Below are 23084 nucleotides of genomic sequence, written 5' to 3'. Positions count from 1 at the left end.
CGGTAGATGTAAATTTTGGAAGAAGTTGGAGGCCATTTGGTCTCTTTTTAAGGATGAGATGTGGATGGTCATGGGGGACTTCAACACCCCTCTTTGTGATAAAGAGAAGTTTGGAGGTGTCCCCTCTCAGTTAGAAAGTAGAATGAATCTTTTAAACTTTATCGATAACTAGGGTCTACATGATATTGATCTCCAAGGTGCCAATTTTACCTGGACCAACTGTAGGGCGGGGGAAGATATTATTCAAGTCAGACTTGATAGGGCCCTTATTTCTAATGATTGTTTTAACCATTATCTATGCTCCCTATAGGCTATTTATAGGATTGGTTCTGACCACTTTCCTGTGGCTTTTGTTGCTAATAATATAAGTGTTAAAAGAAACTTCCCGTTTAGATTTGAAAGGATGTGACTGGACCATCCTAACCTTGAGAAGGCCATTGAGAAATGGTGGTCTATTAATGTCAAAGGTACTGCGATGTATAGAATGGCAAAAAAAATAAGGTACGTGAAAGATAATATAAAGAAATGGAATAAGGAAGTTTTTGGGGATCTTTTTGCTCCAAGTCCAAAACCCAACTTGAGCTCTTAAGGAAATACAAGATAAAATCCAAACCAGTGGATATAATGAAGTGTCTATCAAGGAGGAAAATGAAGTGATTGTTAAGTATCATAAGATTATCAAAAGAGAAGAAGAATTTTGGAAATAGCAGTCCAGATCTCTTTGGCTTAAAGCTGGGGACAAAAATACCAGGATCTTCCATATGATTGCTATGAAACATAAGGCTGCAAATGGGATCTCAAAGTTGAGAATTGGTGGAATTTAAACAAGGAAGGATGATGAGAGTGGGAATGAAGCCAGGAATTTTTACAAATCTCTTCTCTTAGTGGATTGTGGTCTGGATGATCATCCTCAAAGAGCCCTCTTAGAGACCATTCCTTCCATCATTAATGATGTTCAGAATAAGGCTTTGGTGGCCATTCCCTGTGAGGAGGAAGTTAAGAAAGCGTTTTTCTCCTTTGATGGCAATAAAGCCCTGGGTCCAAATGGGTTCTCGTTGTTCTTCTTTAAAGCCTTTTGGAACATTCTCAAATATGATGTGGTCACAAGTGTGCAAGAATTTTTTGGGCAGACATTATCTTAAAGGAACTCAATGCTACTTTTCTGTCTCTGAATCCCAAATGTCCTGGGGGTGATTCTATGGATAATTTTCATCCGATAAGCTTATGCAATTATTTCTATAAAATTATCTCAAAGGTGGTTATTGGCAGACTGCTAATGACTCTCCCATCTATAATATCACCCCAATGGAGTGGCTTCGTTCCTAGTAGACAAATCCTTGATTCTATCATTGCTATTCATCAAAACATACACTCGACGGTGGAATCAAAGAAACAAGGCTTTCTGATGAAGTTGGATTTGTCTAAAGCTTATGATCATGTGGAGTGGGGCTTCTTGGGTAAGGTGCTTGGTTCTTTTGGCTTCTATGATAGGTTTATTCCATTGATTGACCAACTTATATCAACTCCCTCTTTCTCTGTCATTGTGAATGGTGTGCATTCCCCCTTCTTTAAAAATTTGAGGGGCATTAGGCAAGGGGATCCCATCTCCCCTATTCTTTTCGTTATTCTTGTTGAATGTCTGGGTAGATTTATCAGCAATTTTTTTTATCAAGGGCTTTTACTGGGAATCTCTCCCTCTTCTAGTTTCAAAGCTTGTTCCCACCAGCAATTTGTTGATGATACCATCTTAATGGGAACTTCATCGATCAAGGAAGCTTCCACTATGAAGAACCTTCTCAAAAATTTGTAGTTTTTCTTTGGGTCAAACAATTAATTGGGAGAAAAGCTTTGTTTTCTTCTTCAACACCCTGGAGGATAGACAGATTAGGATGGCTTGGATCCTTGGTTGCCAAATTGGAAAGCCCCCATCTATTTACCTGGGTCTTCCTTTGGGCATGAAACCTATGGATTTGTTTTGGAACAGTCTTATTGATAGATTCAGTAGGAAGCTAGCTGGTTCGAAAAGGGCCCTTCCTAGTTAAGCTGGAAAAATCCAACTTTTAAAATCTTCTCTCCAGAGTCTTCTGTATTATTCTTTAAGCCTATTCAAAATTCCTAGAAAATTTGTAGATGCTATTGAGATAATTCAGAAATCTTTCCTCTAGTCTGGGTTTGAGGAGAAGAAGAAAGTTTCCCTCATTGCCTAGAAAAATGTCTGTAAACCCAAAAAGGTGGGGGGTCTGGGTTTAAGAAATATTAGAACCCTAAACAAGACCCTTCTATCCAAACAAGTCTAGATAATCTATCAGGGAAATGGAGATTGGAATGATATCTGGAAGGCTAAATACTTACATGTGATCCCTACCATGGAATATTTCCTTGCCTTTGATCAGATACTGAGTGGCTCTACAATTTGGAATAGTATCATCTAGGCTAAAAGTATTGTAAGTTTAGCCATAGGTAATGGCAGGGAGGTGGATTTTTGGGATGATGCTTGGATTGGAGGAGCCCCTCTCAATAATTGTATTTCTCATATGATCATCCAGACATGTAAGGAGAAATTTGGTGTTAAAATTGCTGACTAGTTGAGAGATCAAAAGTGGGTGGACCTCAGCTCAATTGATCCCAACCTAAAGCAAGTAAACTTAGTGATCAACCATGCAATTTTAAATCCTAGATGGGAGGACCACATCGTGTGGAGTGGTACCTCTTCAGGGATTTATTATGTGTCATCTATTGTCCTTATGTTGGCTCAGTCTCAAGACCCTAGCCCCTACTAGGCTAAGACCTGGTTTCCAGGTTTGACTCCTAAAATTAATATTTTTTTATGAATTCTTTTGCAAAATAAGATACTAACCACAAATAATTTGAGAAAGAGGGGTTTCTACATCCCCAACAGATGTTATCTCCATGAACCACATTTTTATACACTATCCTTATATCCAACCTATCTGGGCTATGTTTTTTCAACATTGGGGTTTGAATTGGGTGTTCCCATAGGAGATTCAAGACTGTTTCAGGAGTTGGTACTGCAATACAAACAATCCGACCATAATAAATTTATGGAATTTTTCCTTTCCACATATCCTTTAGGGTATCTGGAAAGAGAGGAATAACAGAATCTTCAGGAATGATATTAACCCCTCTGAGGTGGTTTGGGCCAAGATAAAAACATAATTTTGTTGAGAATGTGATGGCTAGGGGAGATCATTACTGCAATAGTAAGGAGGATTTTGATGTTCTCAAGAGCTGGAACATCCCAATCTACTTGGACATCAATACCAAACAAATCAAAAGAAGTATGTGCAACTGGTCTTTCCCCCCTAATGAATAGTTTAAGGCTAACTTCGATGGGGCTGCTAAAGGAAACCTAGGGCCTACTGGCTATGGTGGATTTATCCAGAATGGTGTTGGCTTTTGTATTGGGGTGGTGGCCTTTCCCTTGGGGAATCAGACTAATCATCTGGCTAAAGCTATGGGAGCCCTCCAAACTATCAAATTAGCAAACAATCTTGGAGATAAATTGTTATGGCTAGAAGGGGACTCTAAAAACATTATCAAATGCCTCCTTGGTAAACACCAACCTTCGTGGATGATTAAAAATATCATTGATTCAGCCAGGGAGATGCTTGAGGGGTTTGATCAGTGCTACATTTATCATGATTACAGAGAGTCCAACTTGAGTGCTGATTGGGCCACCAATGAGGTAGTACGGAGCGGGAAAATCAAGATTTAGAATAGCGAGGGGGAGCTCCCCCAAGTGGCACATGACATCTTAATATGAAAGATATCATGGTAAGAAAGGTCGGATTTGAAATCATTTCCCGAGATGATAGGGGAGGTTGTGGCATCAAGAAATGGTTTTGTATGTAGCCGAGAAGGAGGTACATTAATAATTGTTGGATCACCTCACATGCTTTGTGGGTTAATTTTTCCTTTTTGAGCGGAAGAATTAGAAATATCCATTGGCTTCTAGTGGTTTCTTCCCTGCTAATTAGAAAGTCCATAGTGAAGAGTGGTATTTGCAGGAAATCACAATTGTCTGATGGTGCAGTGAAGAAACTCTCTAAGGATGAGGAGGAGAAAGTCGGGCTGGTGAAGGGAAGTCACACTTACTACTCCCTTAAGGTGATTAAGTTGATTTGGTGATGGGTTTTGTTTGCTATTATGGAATTTATCACTTTAGATGGGAGATTTACTAGGGTTTAGAGCTATCATTTTGTTATTCTCAACCATTTCCAATATAAAGAGAACCATATTATTTGTGTTGTACCCTAAATACTGGGATAAAAGACGTTATCTCCAACCCCAAAACCAATCATGCTATGCATGAGGATCTGATAGTGATTTTGTATAATCACATAAAGGATACCACCATTCATCTGAGCATTGCAGAGGTTTCTGAGTCAGACGAGGAATTGGAAGACGATGATGATGATGATGATGGTGAAGGTTGTGGCATTGAAGTTGATGTTGAGGATGACCCCCATATCACTGGGTTGAGCAAAAGAAGAAGAAAAATAGGGCAAGAAGATCAGAGTAAAGGGTCAGCCAAAAGGAAGTAGAAGGGGGAGGATGATGAAAGTTGGTATGAGGAGGAAGACTGGACTGATGATGATATGGAGATTGACAGTGAGAAGGTCCAAATCCTCTCTAGCCAGAAGCATAAAAGGAAAACTCTGAAAAAATGAGGATGTGGGAGCTAAGAAATGTTCGCCTTTCTTGACTGGTTCTAAGGATAAGGGTCTAGTTGGGGAGGACACCACCATGAAGGAAGCTAAGAGCATAGATTTGAGGGAGGTGGGTCTGGAGGTGAATTTGGATCTTGAAGGAGACAAGGCCCATGATGGCTCCCATCCAGATATTGAACTTTGCATCAAAAATGGCACGGATAGCTTCAACAAGGTTTTCCTCTAGGTTCAGAAGAAAATTGCAAGTATAAAAGCCAAGCAAACCTAGGAAGCCAACAAAATTTAGACTTTAGAAGCTATTAGCACTAGTAAATTTAGCTCCCTCCTTGATTGCTTAAGTGAACTTACCAAAGCAATCAATAATGTTGAGGAGGTCATTAATGCACAATGTAATAGCTTCCAAATCCTAGAGAACAGAGCTACGGATACTGAAAAAAGGTTGGAAGGGGTGAGAATATGCTCAAGAAGATTGGGGAGCAAATTCATAAGATCTTAAAGGCTGCCTCTAAAAGCATGATGGTTCTTATCAGCAAGCTTGATAGTGATCAAGGGGAAAAGGCCTATGGGGACATCACTAAGGTGAAGGAAGACACCCCTGAAGATAAGGAGACCGGTCACATAGAAGAACTCACGCGAGCACCAGAAAAAAAAAGAAAAGCCAAAGCGGGGAGATTGAGGAAATTAAGCGGACGGCTGAAAACATGGAGCAACTGGAGCTGGAAGTTGTCAAGCTTCTTAAGAACTTTACCTAGTCTTGGCTTTTTCTCTATCGGTCCTATTTGTTGTTTGTTGTCTTTCTATTGTTGGCCTTTTGTTTGCTAGTCAGTTGTCTTTTCTATGTTTATTGTCTCTTTCTTTTTGTAGTTCTTTAATGGCTATCTTTTGATCTTTTGATGTAATGGATTTCAGGAGCACATCAAAACCCATTTTCCCTTAATCAAAAACTTTTGGTTTCTTATGTCTAGATCTATCTTCACCATGTCTCTTTTATGTAGAAGCTTTAAACACTCCAAAGGACATTTGGAATATCCTAGAAAAAATCTTTGAGAAGCAAGATGAAATCAGAGATCATGAGTTAGAGCTTGACCTCATTAGTTCGAGCCCCACTTCCATTGACACTTTAAAATATTTATCTACCAAATTTAGATCACTAACGTTGTAGTTTAAGTAATATAGAACAAAAAAAAATGATGAATTCTAAAACTCTCCATTTCATCTAAGATTGGCCCTAATTATTCAGTATATAGTTCAATTTTAACTCCACAAAGAGTGTTATGGGAACCACTTAGAAAATGCCCTCTTTAGATGCCTTATTGCTAACCTCACAAGGGAGCAAGATTAGTTAGTTCAAATAGGGACACTAAAGTCTAGTAAGTCAAAAGCCCTTATAACTAGGAATGAGACACAATAGGTTTCACACCAAAGGATGAAGAAACACAATCAAAGCCACAAGGAGAATAAGGGAGAACAAAAATTGGATCCCTACAAACCAAACATAGAAATTTCTTCAAATCAAAGAAAACCTAAGGAAATGGTTAAGTGTGCCTACTATAATATTTTTGGGCATGATGAGTACAAGTGTTTAAAAAAATAGATTGATCACCTCTCAAATCTTCTTAAGAAGAATAATCTATGGGTTCCTAAATCTATCAAAGAGTTCTCATCAATCCAAGAATCTTTGAAGAAAAATGACAAAGGAAAAGAAAAATCTAAGGCCAGAGTACTAGTTGCAACAACTTCTTCAACTTCATCTTGGATTATTTAATAGGACACTTCACACCATATGGGTTCTTCATAGGTTAAGTTATCTTCTATAGAACCTCATAACATGTCTCTTATTACCTTTGGTAATGATACTCCAATAATAATTGTAGGGAGCAATTCTATTGAGGTTGAAGGAAGCACATTCACTAATTTTCTAAGTGTGTCAATATCTTCAACTAATATCCTATAGATATATCATATTTCTCATATAGGTAAGGTCACAAGAAGTTGCATTTACTCCAAATTAAATTGAGATCAGAGAGTTGGAAAGCAAAAATTTAGTTTCCTTAGGAAGAGTAGATAACCAAGCTAGGTTGTATACATTTTCTCACTTTTCTCTTAAAGATTCCTCTTCTACTTTGGATCTACTTGAGATTATTTTGAGGCAGATTCTTCTTCCCCTTTTAGTGAGGATGAGGATTATGGGAAAAATGCTTTCTATATTTCCACACAAGAAGAATTTTTTATTCTAGGTAAATATATTGGATGAGTACTTAGTAAATATTCCTAATTTATTTTGTGTTTCCTATCTTGTAGACTTGGAAGATGCTATTGAGGATATTTTACATTCTCTTTCATGATAACTAGAGTTATACCTTCTTCTTCAAATATGATGAGGGCATATCTAAACCCTCTTGTTTCTTATCTACCTCATTCTTTGTCACCATTTGGTACTCGTGTAGAGACATTTGAGAAACATTTGGAGGGATCATCATTTTCTTTGGACTATGATCTACATTGGTCTTCATTTGATTCTAATAGTCCCCTACACCTAATTTGGCTATGGACATTTCTTCATTAACATGGAGACACTTGAGTAGTAGTTAAAGGCTTCATTCATTTTGAGTTTTACTTCCCCACATTCATTTTAGGAATGGAAAAATAAATTGTGTGCTTCTATGGTACTATTTCTTCTATGGTACTATTTCTTCCTAAAGAGACAAATTATGTTCATCACACTTGGATCATCTCCAGAATTCATTGTAAGGCATCTACCATCATTGAGGGAGGTTTTTAATTGAGGGGGTTTAATTGATCTCTCTTCTTCTCCTCTCTTATCAGATGGATTTTTTCCTTACATGGATTTTTAACTTCTCATTCTGTAGAGTATATTCTACCCTCATTAGGGTGAATTTTCCCAAAAAAAAATTCTCTTGTTTATGAATGCATTGTACTTGGGTATCTTATTATACTTTTTATTGAGACCCACTTTTCTCCTCACCTTATCTATGCTTAAGGGGGATGTCGGTGCTTAATAATACTTAGGTTTCATGCCTACTAAGGCTTAGGTGTTATGCTTATAGTTGGCTAGGTAGTTGAGGTTGGTCATTTGTATGCTTGCCTACTTTTCCCTCCAAAATAGGAAATTCAATTATCTCATTGTCTATATATCTAGCCTCACTTACCTCATTTGATCAATTCATTAAATCATCTCTTCATTAGCCTATAATTTTCATTTGTTTTTTGTTACATTTTACACAAACTTCCTTGGCCAAATCTAATAGTGATCTCAAATAAATCCCAAACTTAACACAAGGAATCAAAATTTGTGTACCATATGTTAGGATTTTTTTTTATCATAAAAAAAAAAAAATTAACTTCTAAAACATATCTCTTTACCTTTTATAATGTAATTCTTTGGTTGTGACAAAAATATTTCTTCGTCCAAGTCACTATGAAGAAATGTTATCTTCACATCCACCTTCTCAACTTCTAAATAATAAGTTTTGGTAAGTGATAATATGAACCTAAAGGATGTGATCTTCACATTAGGAAAGAAACTTTTTACCATAATCAAATACTCCACCTATGAATAACCCTCTGTGAAGAACTTTTCTTTATTCTTCTTTGCACTACCATAAAGACAAAATACTTTCTTAAACGCCAATTTGTATCTAATGATTCCATTTCCTTCAAGTAAAGGTACCAAGTCTCATGTATTGTTCCTCTTTAATGCAGCAATATCTTCATTCGTGGATTCAATTTAGGAATTTAAATTGTTCTTACCAATAACTTCCTTTATAGTCCTTATCTCATCAATGTTAACAATCAAATAAAAATATAACTAGAATCCAATAATTTATGACCATACCTTCTAGCTTATTGCCTTATATACATGGACCTCCTCAAGGGTTCGCATTGAGGTTCTTTAAGATCTTATTTTAAACTTTTAGAGCAACTAAATATCTCATTGTCATCAAGTCTAAAAGGTATTATTATTAATTTGTCATCAAAGTGAGTAGAAAATGAACTACAACCTTTTCATTCTCTTCTTTCTCTAGCTAAATTTCAATAGAGGAAAGTTTTATGTCTCTTAAGATGATACTTTTTCTATATAGAACCTTTCCAAGCACTATGTCCTAGAGATTGTAACCTTTCACACCAATACCATATCCAATTAAGATAAACTTAATTTCCTTGTACTCAAACTTTTACCTATTTTCATTCAACATGTATATGTATATGCCTCATAACCAAATACGTTGGGATGCATTAATGAGGGATATTTACTAAGCATACCTTCATAGGTGTATGTTATATTTTTCTCTCATTATTTAGAATTATTTTACTTTTATTTTAGAAGATTAAGCTTCAAATGTCAATCTATCAAGATTCTACTAGTTCCTTGTATAGCCTATTCTTTGAGGTTTCACCATCCTTCATTGTGGTGCATCAAATACCAATTAGGCCTAAGAAGTTATTCATAGTGATGTTGTATAGTAGGAAGATAGAGATAACTTTGGGTAAAATTTTGGCCACCAAGGCAAGGATAGCATACATGGTAAATGATCTTGCATTCCCTAGATATTCATCACGACAGATATAGCATATCTATGGACCCACAAAGATTGAAACTCCCACTTGAGTAATTTTAGATTATTTGTATCTCTTGTATTTTTCATTAATTCTTTACATTTAATTAAATGTGAAATTATTTCTAATTATTTTTTCCATTAATTTTAAAGGGTAGATATGGATTGATTCTGTAAGGAAAAAAAATTCTTATGAACGGATTATCAATCATAAAACATACCAGTTTCTAAAATTAAAAAACAACAATCAAATTGCCCTGTCAAATACTAACCACTAGACCTTTTTTTCCTTATTTCGTTGGTAGTGGCCAAGCAAACTCCACGATAGAATCATTCAGATTTCAATAGCAATCATATTTTCAATTCTATCGTAGTTTTAATTCATATGTAACAACTTATACATGCACATATCATGAAATTTAAATCTATGATATCAAATACTCATCAGAACAATAGTTTGAATTTAAGGATGACATGCGATGTAGTGAAGTAAAAGGAACTACTTGAAAATGAGAATAAAACAAGTACAGGTAGTAAGAACCAGACATGCAAAGGCAAAAAGCTTAAATCACCCAGAAATTATACTCTTCCCATATTTTATAGGACTAGTTAGACGCCTTTTTAGAAAGTCAATCTAATGCATAAAGTGAAATACATTACCATATCATTTAATCGTTTGAGTTGTTCTGCATTCGCCTTTTCCAATTCTTCTTTGGAATTTCCCCTTCTTGAATCAGTACCCACCTGTTGAGTGTGAGACATCTCTGGTCTTGCCTGAAGAAACAAAACAAATGGGTGAATGTCGAGGACTACATCATCTAATTACTGGACAACTATGTTCATACATACCTGGAACAACTCATTCGAATAAGGCCGACCTTCATTTTCAGCTGTTATAGTGTCTATTTGCTTCAGTAATTCACTTCTTTGTTTTTGCTTCTTTGTTTCCAATGTAGTTTTATTATCGAAAAGCACCATTCTCATGTTACATCTTCGAAGAACCTCCTGATTTAAGCTTAAAGACATCAATATGGCATTTCTGGATAAAAGTATGTCATTGAATATGTTATACTTCATGTCTAAAAAGATGAGTAAGTTAATTGATTTAAAAAATAGATTAAAAAGAAAACAAGTATAATGATAAAAACTGCAAAGTGCAAATATACACTTGTAAGGAAAATTAACCTTTTCTAAGCTAAATCTAGTAATAAAATGACATGCATAGAATTTAAGATAAACTAATCTACATTAATGAATTATAGTTGAGAATGAGCAATAAATGTTAATTTAGAACAAGTAAATGTTCAGGGATTAATGTACTTGGTTATAAGGATGATGAAGAAAGATAATTCTATCGTAGATGTTGAAATGTGTTAGTTTTAATATAGAAGGAGAGATAATCAGGGAACATGTCAAGTAGAAGCTGAAGATGAGCAACTTTATTAGTATGCACAAATATTCATAAGAACATCAAAGCAAAACATAGCTTTAGAATATAATTAAAAGCATTTGTTAGCAAACATTTGATTAAATAAAGCTTTTTTTTTTTGTCTTTTCATTTGTTGAACAAAATTTTCACCCTGAAAGTGTGTCATATTAGAGTGAACTTGAGAGGTAAGAAAGGTCAGTCTTCAAGAAAAATCATGTTTAATAAGAAGGGATTGGACCAAAAGGACCTAAAATAAGCCATGGATCCAATTCTAAGATTTTTTAACATGCAGGCAAAACCAGAAAGACAATTGAATGACTTGATTTGGCCACAAAAAACACAATTCGAAGTGGGAATGCTATATGGGTAAGACATGTCCACACAAGTAGACCTTGATGCAATAGGCACCAAGCAAAATGAACCAATTTGGACTCAAGATTAGCATCCCAAACTCCCTAAACCCTTTTTTGTCAAACTCCATGAAAATATTGCAATTGTCAGCAAGAATCAAGTTGAGATACACTATAGACAAATAAGGTGAGTCAAGAGTACCCCTTAACGGGTTTGTAACTCCAAAAGAGAGTGTCTACATACCATTTCCAGTCTTTCCACCATGGTTTCATAGAAAGTATTCCTAGTTTCCCTAATAAAGATAGGGGAATTGAATCTAGAACCACCTGGTCAGTATCCTACTCTTTATTCAAGAATGGATATTTCTATATAAGATCTAGTTAAGGGAATAAATTCTTGGTCACCAAATGAATGAGAAATAGTAAGGTTCAGATTTCTCTTTTAAAGAATCTCAAAGCTCTGGTCCAAGGTGAGAGGATCAACAGCCTCCCTTGAGTGTTGAATAACAGTGACCACAAAATGATCCATTAATTGTGAAAATCATATCCATCCCAATGTATCAAAGTTTGAGAGCTTTAATGGACAAACCATTGTGATATCCATCCCAATGTATCAAAGCTTGAGAGCTTCCTAGGCTTTCCAAATGCTTTTGATAATGATAGTGTTGATTCCTTCATAATAAGGAGCGTGTCAATGTCCAACCCCTATGAGGGAGTCCAAATAAATTGGAATGGCGAACATGAAATTTATATGGTTCATTGCTTGTGAGAACCCTAATTATCCGCTTGGCACATAAGGCCATACAATATTGGTGAACAGAAAGTAATCTCAGACTACCAGATTATCGTTATAATATCAGATTACTAGATTCTCATAGCAAATAGTAGAATTCCCATGCCATCCACTGAAAACTGTAGTAACCATCGCTGAAAATTAAAAAAAATCTTTGAAGAGCTTTTCAACTTTCAAATAGGAGGCCTCATAAAGAAACAAACATGAAAAGTAGCAAACATAGATGACATCTAAAATTTTAGAACAAATTTTTATAAAAACGTATTCCTAGTGTATGGTCCATGTTGGAGCCGATACTGTACATCTTGATAACATTTTGAAAAGTTGCTAATGGCAAGAAGGCACTACTTCGACGACAAGTGACTCTTTATGAACAGCAAACTAAGAAACCTCCGATTATATCACCCTTTCCTGACGTTAAAGGAAAGAGTTTTACTCTTGTCCTTGATTCAAATTGACCATAAGATGGATTCAAGGCCAATTTCAATGCAAACCCCTTACTTGCAGCATGCACTGGTGCTGATTCCTAAGACAAGTGCAAATTATTACGGCTAATGCAAGTGGAATCAACACACCTACTCAGCATAGAGAGAAATCAAGTATGACAGTTAATTATATGAGAATTCAATTTTATGGAGAAGAATGATGAAAAAATTTATTTGATGGTTGGAAGTAAGAGAAAGACTAAAATTTTAATAGTGCTAGTCTTCATCATTTTAGATGTGAAACGAAGAGATAGACAGTCTTCAAGGGAAAGTGGGAAGAAAGAACTTGCATCTTTTGTAATAAAGGTGTGATTAAAACCAAGTGGCACTTCGTCATAGAGTGTGCAGCAAAGATATCCATAAGAAATTTGAAAACATTTTGAGAAATGTGGACAGTTTGAATGAGCTTTTTGAGGAGACAAAGCCATTTTACAATTAAAGCAATCTTCCTTTTCAGTCGACTGCAACTATTCTCTTCTAATCTACTATAACTATTCTACTAAATTTAGGAGGCAAGAAATAGTTAACTGGATGATTATTGTTAAATAAGGGATTTTAAAGGGCCCAACTCTTTTATAAGGAGGGGCAAATGCTATACAGAAGCTCAAAAAGAAACAATACCAAGAGGCAAACAGCAACAAATTTATAATTTAACAGCTAACAAACAATACCACATAAGGAAGAAAATGGAAAAATAACAAAATGCGTGCAACATAGGGCATTGAACTCCAGTAAGAAAGAATCTAACCTTGAGCTTTTGTGGGCTGTCCTTCAAGTAGTCTTGTAATGTCAACCCTTCCTTTTCCAACGCATCACCACCAGTAAAGACAACCACCATGTAGTTGAGGATTTTGGGTCCAAATAGCATCTGTAAGCTATCTAAAACATCTGCTTCTTCATCTGTAAAGCGGTTTTTAACAGAGAGAACGTAAAGAACTCCATGCACTCCATCCTTTGCGAGCTCAATACATTTGACAATTTCTTTCTGAAGAAATTCCTTTGAGACATTTGTATCAAACAGACCTGCAGTGAAAAGTAGTCGACCTCTCTTTATCTTTTAACATCTTAAGTAAATTATACTGGGAAAGAGTTTGAAGTGACAATGATGCAGAGATCGATATTCAACTTTTTCTAGCAAATTTTATTTGTAACCCTAGATATTCATCTTGACCATGTATTTTGTAAAACTCCGGTCATTGGAGACATAATTCTTGCAGCACATGAACCGATTTGTACTTGTCAAAGTCTGGAGTTTGAAAAAACCTTTGCAACATATTCACTATTTATTTAGGGAACGACGGGATGTCTACACAGATGGATTTCACCATAAATATTTCTGACAATCAAGTAATTTTATATAATGGAGCATTGAACTTTGAATCCCCGGAGAGAACAAATAAAATTCGTTTGCGCACCAACCAAACCAGAATTCAATATACTAAATTCAAGTATTGCATGGTCATAATTTGAATAACTTAAACCATTCTCCTTCAACTCTTAATTTACTATTTTTCCTTCGGTTTTAAAGAGCATTCATCAATCTTTACTCCTCAGAATAAAGTTATGGAGATGTCTATTGAATGATACAGCAAGGTCCTTAAATGCATTCGTGGGTATTTCAAGATGAAGAGTGTAAAGTAAGAGGAGGAGGTGGCTTCAAATCTCACTACCAACTCCAACTCTAAAATTCGATTGATTGCAAATTTCTATGAAGCGATACATTACCACAATAAGTAAGCATTTCATTCAATTAGTATTCAGGAATAAATTTATATTTAAGATGGGATAGGATTGTAATGGTGAACTTACCATATTCATATAAATCTATATTTAGTTGTTTTTTATTTGATGGAATGTTTTAATATAATTATATATGGACAATTGATTAGACATGATGTCAAATGGTTCCTTCTTTAATTTCTATTCATTCTCATTTTTTATATATTCCAATTTTTTAACTCTTTCTAATTCTGTTTATATTGACTACCATGTCTTCGTTCCATTATTAGTTCACACATCCATGTATCTTAAAATTTTAATTTTTCAATTAAATATTGTTGACTCCTTCTATTTTGCATGGTTATTTATTCGAGAAATCATGTTTGTAAGATCGAAGCAATGAATCAGATCACCGACATAAGAAATCTATTTATACAGCATGAATTTAGGATTAGAGATATATGTGAATGAGAGAAATGTGTGTGCATATGTGTATGAAGTAAGACTTATGTGATACATGAGAAATCACAGAGTATTATGACTATTACAGAGACACAGAGGTCACTGAGAAGGTTATCAGAGAACAGTCAAAGAACAGAGTAAACGGAAGGGTAAACCGAGTTACTTTATGAGTTACCGAGGTATGCTATAGGCAAGGTAATCTTATTTTGAACACATAGAATCTGCTACAGCATTTTAGATGTAAAGTTGCAGATATTTGTAAAGTCTTATTGTAATATTTTGAAGTTGTAAGAGAAACCTTTAATGGGGTAAAAGACTCTAATCAAGTCTATAAATTGTAAAGCCTCTAACCAGGTGCAGCATTTATATAAAGTGTTGTAAAATCCTTTAGCAAGGTAGATCTAATAGATATTGTTACTCCTAATAGGGTAAGCTATCAGAAATAGCTAAATATGTAGCTCTAACCAAGCACTCTTTATTATTGCAGTAGTGAAGTTGTGGGTGTCATCCCCACCGCAATTATTCTCTCTAACCAAGAGTTTCTGCATAACCAAAATATATGTGTTATGGAGTGAATCGTGTATGATTGTTACTCATTTATTTTAGCTTTATGTTATGTTACAGCAATTTTTGGTTTATGCATAATAGTAAAGATATTGTTGATAAAAGGATTTGAAGTACTGATTCACCCCTCCCCTCTCAGTACATTAGCTTTCCATATTGGGCCTAACAATTGCTATCAGAGCTTGAATCTTGGAAAAGGGTTTAACTGCCTAAAGAGAAAGATCTTATCAATGGAAGGCTACAAACAATCTCGGAGGATTGTGTATCTACAAGAAGAATTGGATCATGCTAATCAAGTGATTGCAGACATGCAAAGGCAAATGCAAAAATCTCTAAAAGTGAGAAGAAGATTATCTAATGATTTGCAAGACTCTCAAGAGTTAGTGGAACAAATTGAGACATCATCTGAGAACAGTATGTCTGAAGAGACTGAAGAAATTATTGGACAATTGAAAGAAAAGAACAAAGCACTGGTTGATCAACTAAAAGCAATGAAAAGAGAACATAAACATTTCAGTACACAGATGACTGAAAATCTTGATGCATTGAGGACAACCGAGGACAAAGTAAGAGATCTAGAAATAGAGAAACAACAACTTGAAGCTTTAGTATCTGATAAGGATGATGAAATCATAAGGTTGACTAGGATTCAACAAAATCTGTCAGATCAACTAGGTTATGCACATCATGAAGCAAATCTGAAAGATGATGAGAATCAAGCATTGAAACTTGAAGTATCAAGGTTGAGCAATGAACTTGAAACAGAGAAGAAATCCAAGGAAACACTGAAGAAGAGTTATGAAGCATCAAAGATGTTGGATGAGCAACTGAACACAAGACGACCCTACAAAGAAGGAGGACTCGGTTACAAAGGAAAAGACTCTACCAAGAAGGGAATCTACACTACAGAGAGAGGAGAATCATCAAAGCAAGCTGGAATCAAGAAGAACATCAAAAGAAAGAAGCCTATTTGCAACTACTGTGGAAATCAAGTTCATACTGCCAACACGTGTCAAATCAAAAAAGGTAAACAATCGAATCCCACTAAGACCAATGGTTATTGTTACAATTGCAATAAATATGGTCACACATCTAATCAATATAGGAAAAAGTCTGTTAACAATTATCATAAGGCAAAATTCAAAGGGTTTTATAAAAACTGCAATAGATATGGACATAGTACCAAGAAGTGTTGGTTTAAGCAAAAGAACCACATGTGGTCTGCACACCGAGCAAATACTAGAGGTTACCGAACTCAATAGATCCTTACCGACAATATTCTGTAGTACCATGGGATTACAATACAAGGATATGGTGTGAATGTTGTGGAAGATATGGACATATAAGTGCCAACTGCTTTATAAGGTTTGGAATGAATAACCGAAGATCATGGAGAAATCCTAGTATGGCATGTTTTCATTGTCACAAAGTTGGACACTTGGCTAGAGATTGCAGAGATCAACCTAGAAAAGACACTGAGGAAATAAAAGAGAAATTAAAGATGATTTGGAGAAAGAAGGAAATTGTGTCAAATAAAGAAAGCACCTTACCTATCGAGTTAGGTGCTCCCACTCCAAATTAATCGGTAAAGGTATGAAGGGACTGCATTCTCACAAGGTTAAATCTTAAACAGTTCCTATTATAGTATGTACTGAATTCAAAATCTACATAGTAAGATGTAGTAGTAAGTTTGAAATTCTATCAAAGTCTTTTGGAGCACTTTAGAGGAAATCTGTCAAGTCGGTGAATTTAGGAAGCTTGTCAAGTCGGTATATGAAGGAAATTTGGTTACTCGGTTAAAGCGCAAAAAGGGAAAGAAAGTTAAGTAGAACTGAGTGCATTTAATATCTTTGACCAAACTTGCACGGAGCCCGCTAAGGTATTTTTGAGTACTTAAAGGTTTTTTGCGGTCATTTTCATTCACCAAGTTTTTGAGAAGCAGAGCAGAGTGAATCAAGGCAATCAAACCATCTTCAAAGAAAAATCTAAGGTATTTACATCGAATCTCATCGCATTGCTAAGCTGGTTTACCGAACTCATTAAGTTGTTATTATCTACTGAGTGTGAAGCGTCTGTCATTTGTTAAGTTCTCAAACCCGAAGGTTCCTGTGTCAATTTTTATCTGAAATCAAAATGGCACCTAAGATCCAAGACCATTGTTGTCAAGAATGTAGAGAAGCCCTCACTAAAATACTCTTTGACTCCCAAAATTGCATCAGAACCGGATGACAAAACTGCATTTTCACTCATCCCGGATCGAGTCTTGTTAGTCAAGGATGTGAGATTCTTCACCAAATGCCGTGTTGAAGAACTCGGTCATGTTGAGATCAAAGATGCATATGATGAATTGTGCACAGATGGTAAAATAGATAGCAAGTATGAGCATATCAAAATCAAGGGATTGACTGAAGCCCTAACCTATCCCCGTGTGTTCAAACCCCAGTGGGTCAAGTTTGTACTAAGCCGAGTGCATGATGATTTCATATGGCTACAAGAGCAACCGTTTAAGATCACTAAAGAAATCATTCATCTGATCACCGGTTATCCTATCTATGATCATGCCCGAGCACAGAAAATGATATCACAGAAGGAATTGATCAATTTGACTAGAGTAGAATCTGATTGCAGAGGTCTGAAGTTCAACAATGTCACTGATCCTGAACTCAAATTTTCCATTAGAGTAATTGGTTACTGTTTCTTGCAATCGGCAAGGGAAAATAGTCTACCCTGTGCAGCAGTGGACTTAGCATACAAAATTGTTAAGAAAGGCATGAAAATTGACTTGTGTGAAGTATTGTTGAAGAACTTGTTTGAAAATCTGAAAACAATCAGGAAGTCAAAGAAGAACAACTCGGCAAATACTCTAAAATTTGGATCACTACTTGTATGTATGTTTTTCTACTTTTAGAAGTTTTTTCCAACAATTGATAAAGTTGTTTGGGAACTACACCGACCAATCACCCATCAGATCAATGACTTCATCAAGAAGTTAGGAGATAACTTCAATGATATAATGGATGATTACTTCAGCAAGTTCCAAGAGAAAATGCATAACAAGTACCGGATTCCACCACAGCTGGTAGAAATATACAAAGATGAAATATGTTTTGAGGTCAACACCGATTACTGTTATGTGAATGTTGTGGAATCGAGGACTCAATCTTTGTCACCTATGGGTTATGAGATTGATTTTGATATCACACAACAGCAAATCGATGCATTTCTGACACTATCAAGGCATGCTACCAAGCTGAGGTATGGAACCTATGAAGAGGTGAAAGAAAAAGTAAAGATAAGCATTGTAGTACCCAAAGCTACATGGAAGGCATCAAAGATGATTAAGGCATTAACTAAGAAATTCGGAGAAGAGTCTTCCTCCACACCTGTCAAAGGAGTTCTAGCCATCACCGAAGAGGAGACAGAAGCCCAAGAAGCAGCCATAACACTTAGCACCGAATTGCCTAAGGGAAAAGTGTTGAAGAGAAAGAAACAGGACACTTCAATGGCCCTACCGACCCCTCCAACAAAGAGACCTAACACAAGGGCATCTACTGCATCACCGAGTAAGAAACAAAAGATTGTTGTCGTTCCTAAGGTAACTAGAACTTACAAGAAATCTACTCGGAGACTCATTTTGCCAAAAGAGTCAAGTGATACCGAATCTAAAGATGCAAGTAAATTTCAGATTGTGAAAAGCAAGAAGGTAGATGTACATAGTGTAGAAAATTTTTGTAATAATCTAAAGGAATATGGTGGATTTGGTGGATTCAGATTTGTCAAATATGAATCCAAATCTGTTGATCAAAAGAGGCAAATTGAAGAAGCTGTCATTTGCATACTTCTAAAATTCCGAGTGGTCCCATTAGAAGTATGTAATTATATTCCTAAGGAATTATATGCACATATTGAAACTAGATGGCAATATTCCCTAGACTCGGAGAAACAAATTAGAGAAAGAAGTCTGGTGCATCTCTTTCCTGATATGTTAGTTGATGAAATAAAAGAACATCTAACAAACAGCCAAACATAATTTACAGTAAAACAAAAGGCCTTGAAATTGATGAATGGCCTGTATATAGAAGTGGAGAAGGAAACAAAAGAGCAATGGAAGGACATCTTTTGAAGAAAGAATGCTGGTGAACAATCTACAGTGGAAATAGTCGATGTCACCAACCAAGAGCCTGATGTCACAGAGCAAGACCCTGCTGACACCATTCAAATAGATGAAGATATCATGGATGTAGAGGCACCTGAACAATAAATGATAGAAGGCAATGCTTATGCAAAACTTGTCTCCAGTGAATCTATTTTGGAACAAGTTCAGCCTTACCCACTGATCAATCAACCTACTACAACCGAAGCTCCTCAGGATACAGGTGAAGGCACCAAAGGTCAAAAGTCTACAGCAGAAGGTACTTCACAAGAACAAACCTCTCAAGTACCTTTTAGCATGGAAAATGTTACAGCTGAGACACCAAGCACCGAGACACTGAAGGACACTATCGAGGCTAAAGAAACCGACCAAAGTGTTGTCTCTACCAAGCAACCTACTGAGGGTCCTCAAGCCTCTCAAGCTATTGTAGTGGTTCACTCGGTGAAAGGTAAAGAAAAGAAGTTGAAAAGGCATAGTTTCAAAATAGATTTATCAAAACCAATAGTGTTGCCCAATGTAGACATCTCCAAATTGAAAGGGCAAGCACTCACTGAATTCGGTGAAGTGTGTAAAGCAAAGACCAAATAGGAGAAGCAACTGGCCATACAAAAGAAGAATAAAGTACTTCAGAAGGTAAAGACCTTACTATCAGATATGTTACCTTCAGCTACAGTATCAACTGATGCAGCCATCCATATTCAATTGGATGAACTCCTAAATCAGATTGAGACATCTAGAGTAGATGCTTCCGAATACTTGAGAAAACTAAAAGACAAGGAGCTAACTACTAAAATGATAGAGGAAGTACAGAAATCCATAGTTGTTGGCAAGGTAAAACTTGTCAAATTTATTGCTGAGTTGTCCCCTCAACTCAAGCACATTCTTTCATTATTTCAAAAACTCTGCACATTTTCTTTATTCCTTAAGGACATTAAGAATAAAACAGAAGTAATTGAGAAAGAGATCAGCGATCTCTCAAATAAGTTGACCCCCGAGCCCAATTCAGTTCAAAATTTTTATACTAAGCTACAACAGCTCATGACTCAACAATTGGAACTGAGGAATGAAGAACACAAGATCAAGATGGACATAATGACACTTCAAACATTATTCCTTCCTCATCTTTCATCCGTTCAAGAACAGCTGAACTGAGCCACTTACCTCTCTACTACACAAGAGGGAAGCACTTTAGATGGCTTTATTTCATCATTGGCTGATATTAATGCACAGAATTCTTTAATGGATAGTGTAAAGGATGCACTCTCTGTCGCTCTCACCGAAGCCAAGACAATGTACAAATCCATTTTTGATCAGTTGCCACCTCCAAATGGTAACTAAATTTTGATGTTTGTCAAAAAGGGGGAGTATATCATCAAGAGTATATATAGCATCAAAGTACACAAGGGGAGTGTATAGTATTAAAAGTATCAAACAATCGGAGTGTAGTATACAGGGGGAGTATACCAAGCAGAATGAGCAAAATAAGCAGAGTATCCAAGAGCAGTGAACAGAGGAAAGAACAATGATTACAGAGTATTGATCACCGAGCACACATAATCAGAGTTTTGTATAGAATATTGATAAGGGGAGTATATTTGATTATACTATTTCATTGACTAATGTATATACTGTATGTTTAGTCAAATTTTGTAATGTATATAGATTTTTGAGTAATGACTTTGAAAGTAGTTTTGTCAAACATCTCAATTAATGTCAAAAGGGGAGATTGTTACTACTTATCAAATTGCCATTAGTTTTATATACAAAGTCATTCTATATACTCCAGTCGGTTACCACTACCAAAATATTTAGTCGGTATGAACAGTCTAGTCAGTTACAAAAGGAAAACAGTCACAGAGCCCAGTATACACTGAGCTGTCTACCGAGTGTTATTTCATGTCTACCGAGCAATAAAGATAATACACCGACTTGATATACACTGAGTGAAACGTGTTACCAGATTCATTGAACTTGGACACACATATGAAAACGTGTTACAAGATCGAGGCACATAGAACCGTTATCGCATTGGAAATTGCACACATAGATTTTGTATAATTTTGAGGTCATCCAACCAATGAAATATTTTGCATGGTTATTTATTCAAGAAATCATGTTTGTAAGATCGAAGCAATGAATCAAATCACCGACATAAGAAATCTATTTATACAGCATGAATTTAGGGTTAGAGATATATGTGAATGAGAGAAATGTGTGTGCATATGTGTATGAAGTAAGACTTATGTGATACATGAGAAATCATAGTGTATTATGACTCTTACAGAGACATAGAGGTCACCGAGAAGGTTATCAGAGAACAGTCAAAGAACAGAGTAAACAAAAGGGTAAACAGAGTTACTTTATGAGTTACCGAGGTATGCTATAGGAAAGGTAATCTTATTTTGAGCACATAGAATCTGCTACAACATTTCAGATGTAAAGTTGCAGATATTTGTAAAGTCTTATTGTAATATTTTGAAGTTGTAAGAGAAACCTTTAACAGGGTAAAAGACTCTAATCAAGTCTATAAATTGTAAAGCCTCTAACCAAGTGCAGTATTTATATAAAGTGTTGTAAAATCCTTTAGCAAGGTAGATCTAACAGATCTTGTTACTCCTAATAGGGTAAGCTATCAGAAATAGCTAAATATGTAGCTCTAACCGAGCACTCTTTATTATTGCAGTAGTGAAGTTGTGGGTGCCATCCCCACCGCAGTTTTTCTATCTAACCAAGAGTTTCTGCATAACCAAAATATATGTGTTATGGAGTGAATCATGTATGATTGTTACTCATTTGTTTTATCTTTATGTTATGTTACAGCAGTTTGTGGTTTATGCCTAACAGTAAAGATATTGTTGATGAAAGGATTTGAAGTACTGATTCACCCCTCCCCTCTCAGTACATTAGCTTTCCATATTGGGCCTAAAAATAAAATGTTCATAAAACTAGAAAATTATTGTGTGTTTCTTTTAGATTAAAAGTAGGTGTACAAGATCTACAAATCCATGTAACCTTGTACTAATGATTGTCTATAGATGATAGCAAGTGTAAGATATCAACCTTAATCTATTGCTTTTAGTAGAGCCTTGGGCCCTTGGTACTAATCCATTATTCTTTTTAATTTTTTGAAATTAAAAAATATGAAATAAAACCAAATTATTGTTGGCATTGTGTTGTCATTGATGTCAACCGGTATGGGATGACCATTGGTAGTAGAGATGTATGTGCAACACCGCTATGGAGAAGTACAGGATGTGATATCTTGGATATCACCTTGTGTTGTAGAACATCGGTAATGGTAAGGAAGATGACCTCAGGAGTCACCAGTCAACAAGTTAGTGCCTGACTTGTGTGATGAGATAGAAAGGTGTTTGAGTGGTTGTTTGTGATGAAGAGGTGGAATATTATCTGAATCACATCAACACTAGAAGAGAAGAATGAACCGGTATGCTGTGAGGTTGTAGAACAGTAGGACTCCCACTGAATGAAGATGTAGTCATCATGAGAAGCAATGACTAATAGTGAATGTACTCACATTAGTTCACATGTGCCTGTTTGAAGAGATGTTGCACAAACAGGGAAGTCACATGAGTATATGGCAAAAGACAAGGTGTTACTCCACCAAGTAGGTGGAGCTTATCTCCTATTATGCATTGAGTGCATTATAGTTTGGAGAGATAAGAGTGAAGAGGTAAAGGCAAGTACTTGAAGGATCACACCGGATCTACCAGTGAATTGAAGGAATGCCCTAAGTGCATGAGATCAGGTTTATGCACTAGACCAAAAGAGAAGGCATGTTGAGATGCCAGTATAGAGGGAGTGTGAAGTGTTTGTCATCTTGACAAACCGGTTGTGATATGG

General features: G+C 35.8%; 1 protein-coding gene across 2 annotated transcripts in view; it reads right to left on the bottom strand.

Moving 5' to 3' along the window:
* LOC131068421 (immune-associated nucleotide-binding protein 9-like) overlaps nucleotides 1-23084 on the bottom strand; it is a 55181-nt gene that overhangs the window by 17899 nt on the left and 14198 nt on the right. For both annotated transcript variants that reach the window (XR_009372076.1, XM_058003611.2), the window contains exons 3-5: nucleotides 13074-13348; nucleotides 10118-10273; nucleotides 9929-10042 (exon numbers count right to left, since the gene is read on the bottom strand). Coding sequence is in view for 1 of the 2 variants with exons in the window: in XM_058003611.2 (XP_057859594.2) it covers nucleotides 9929-10042; nucleotides 10118-10273; nucleotides 13074-13348 (545 nt within the window). In the remaining variant the exon portion in view is untranslated. The remainder of the gene's footprint in view (nucleotides 1-9928; nucleotides 10043-10117; nucleotides 10274-13073; nucleotides 13349-23084) is intronic.

The sequence above is a fragment of the Cryptomeria japonica genome, chromosome 3 (genome assembly GCF_030272615.1).
Source record: "Cryptomeria japonica chromosome 3, Sugi_1.0, whole genome shotgun sequence".
Lineage (NCBI taxonomy): Eukaryota > Viridiplantae > Streptophyta > Pinopsida > Cupressales > Cupressaceae > Cryptomeria > Cryptomeria japonica.
This window is presented reverse-complemented; position numbering and strand designations above follow the sequence as displayed.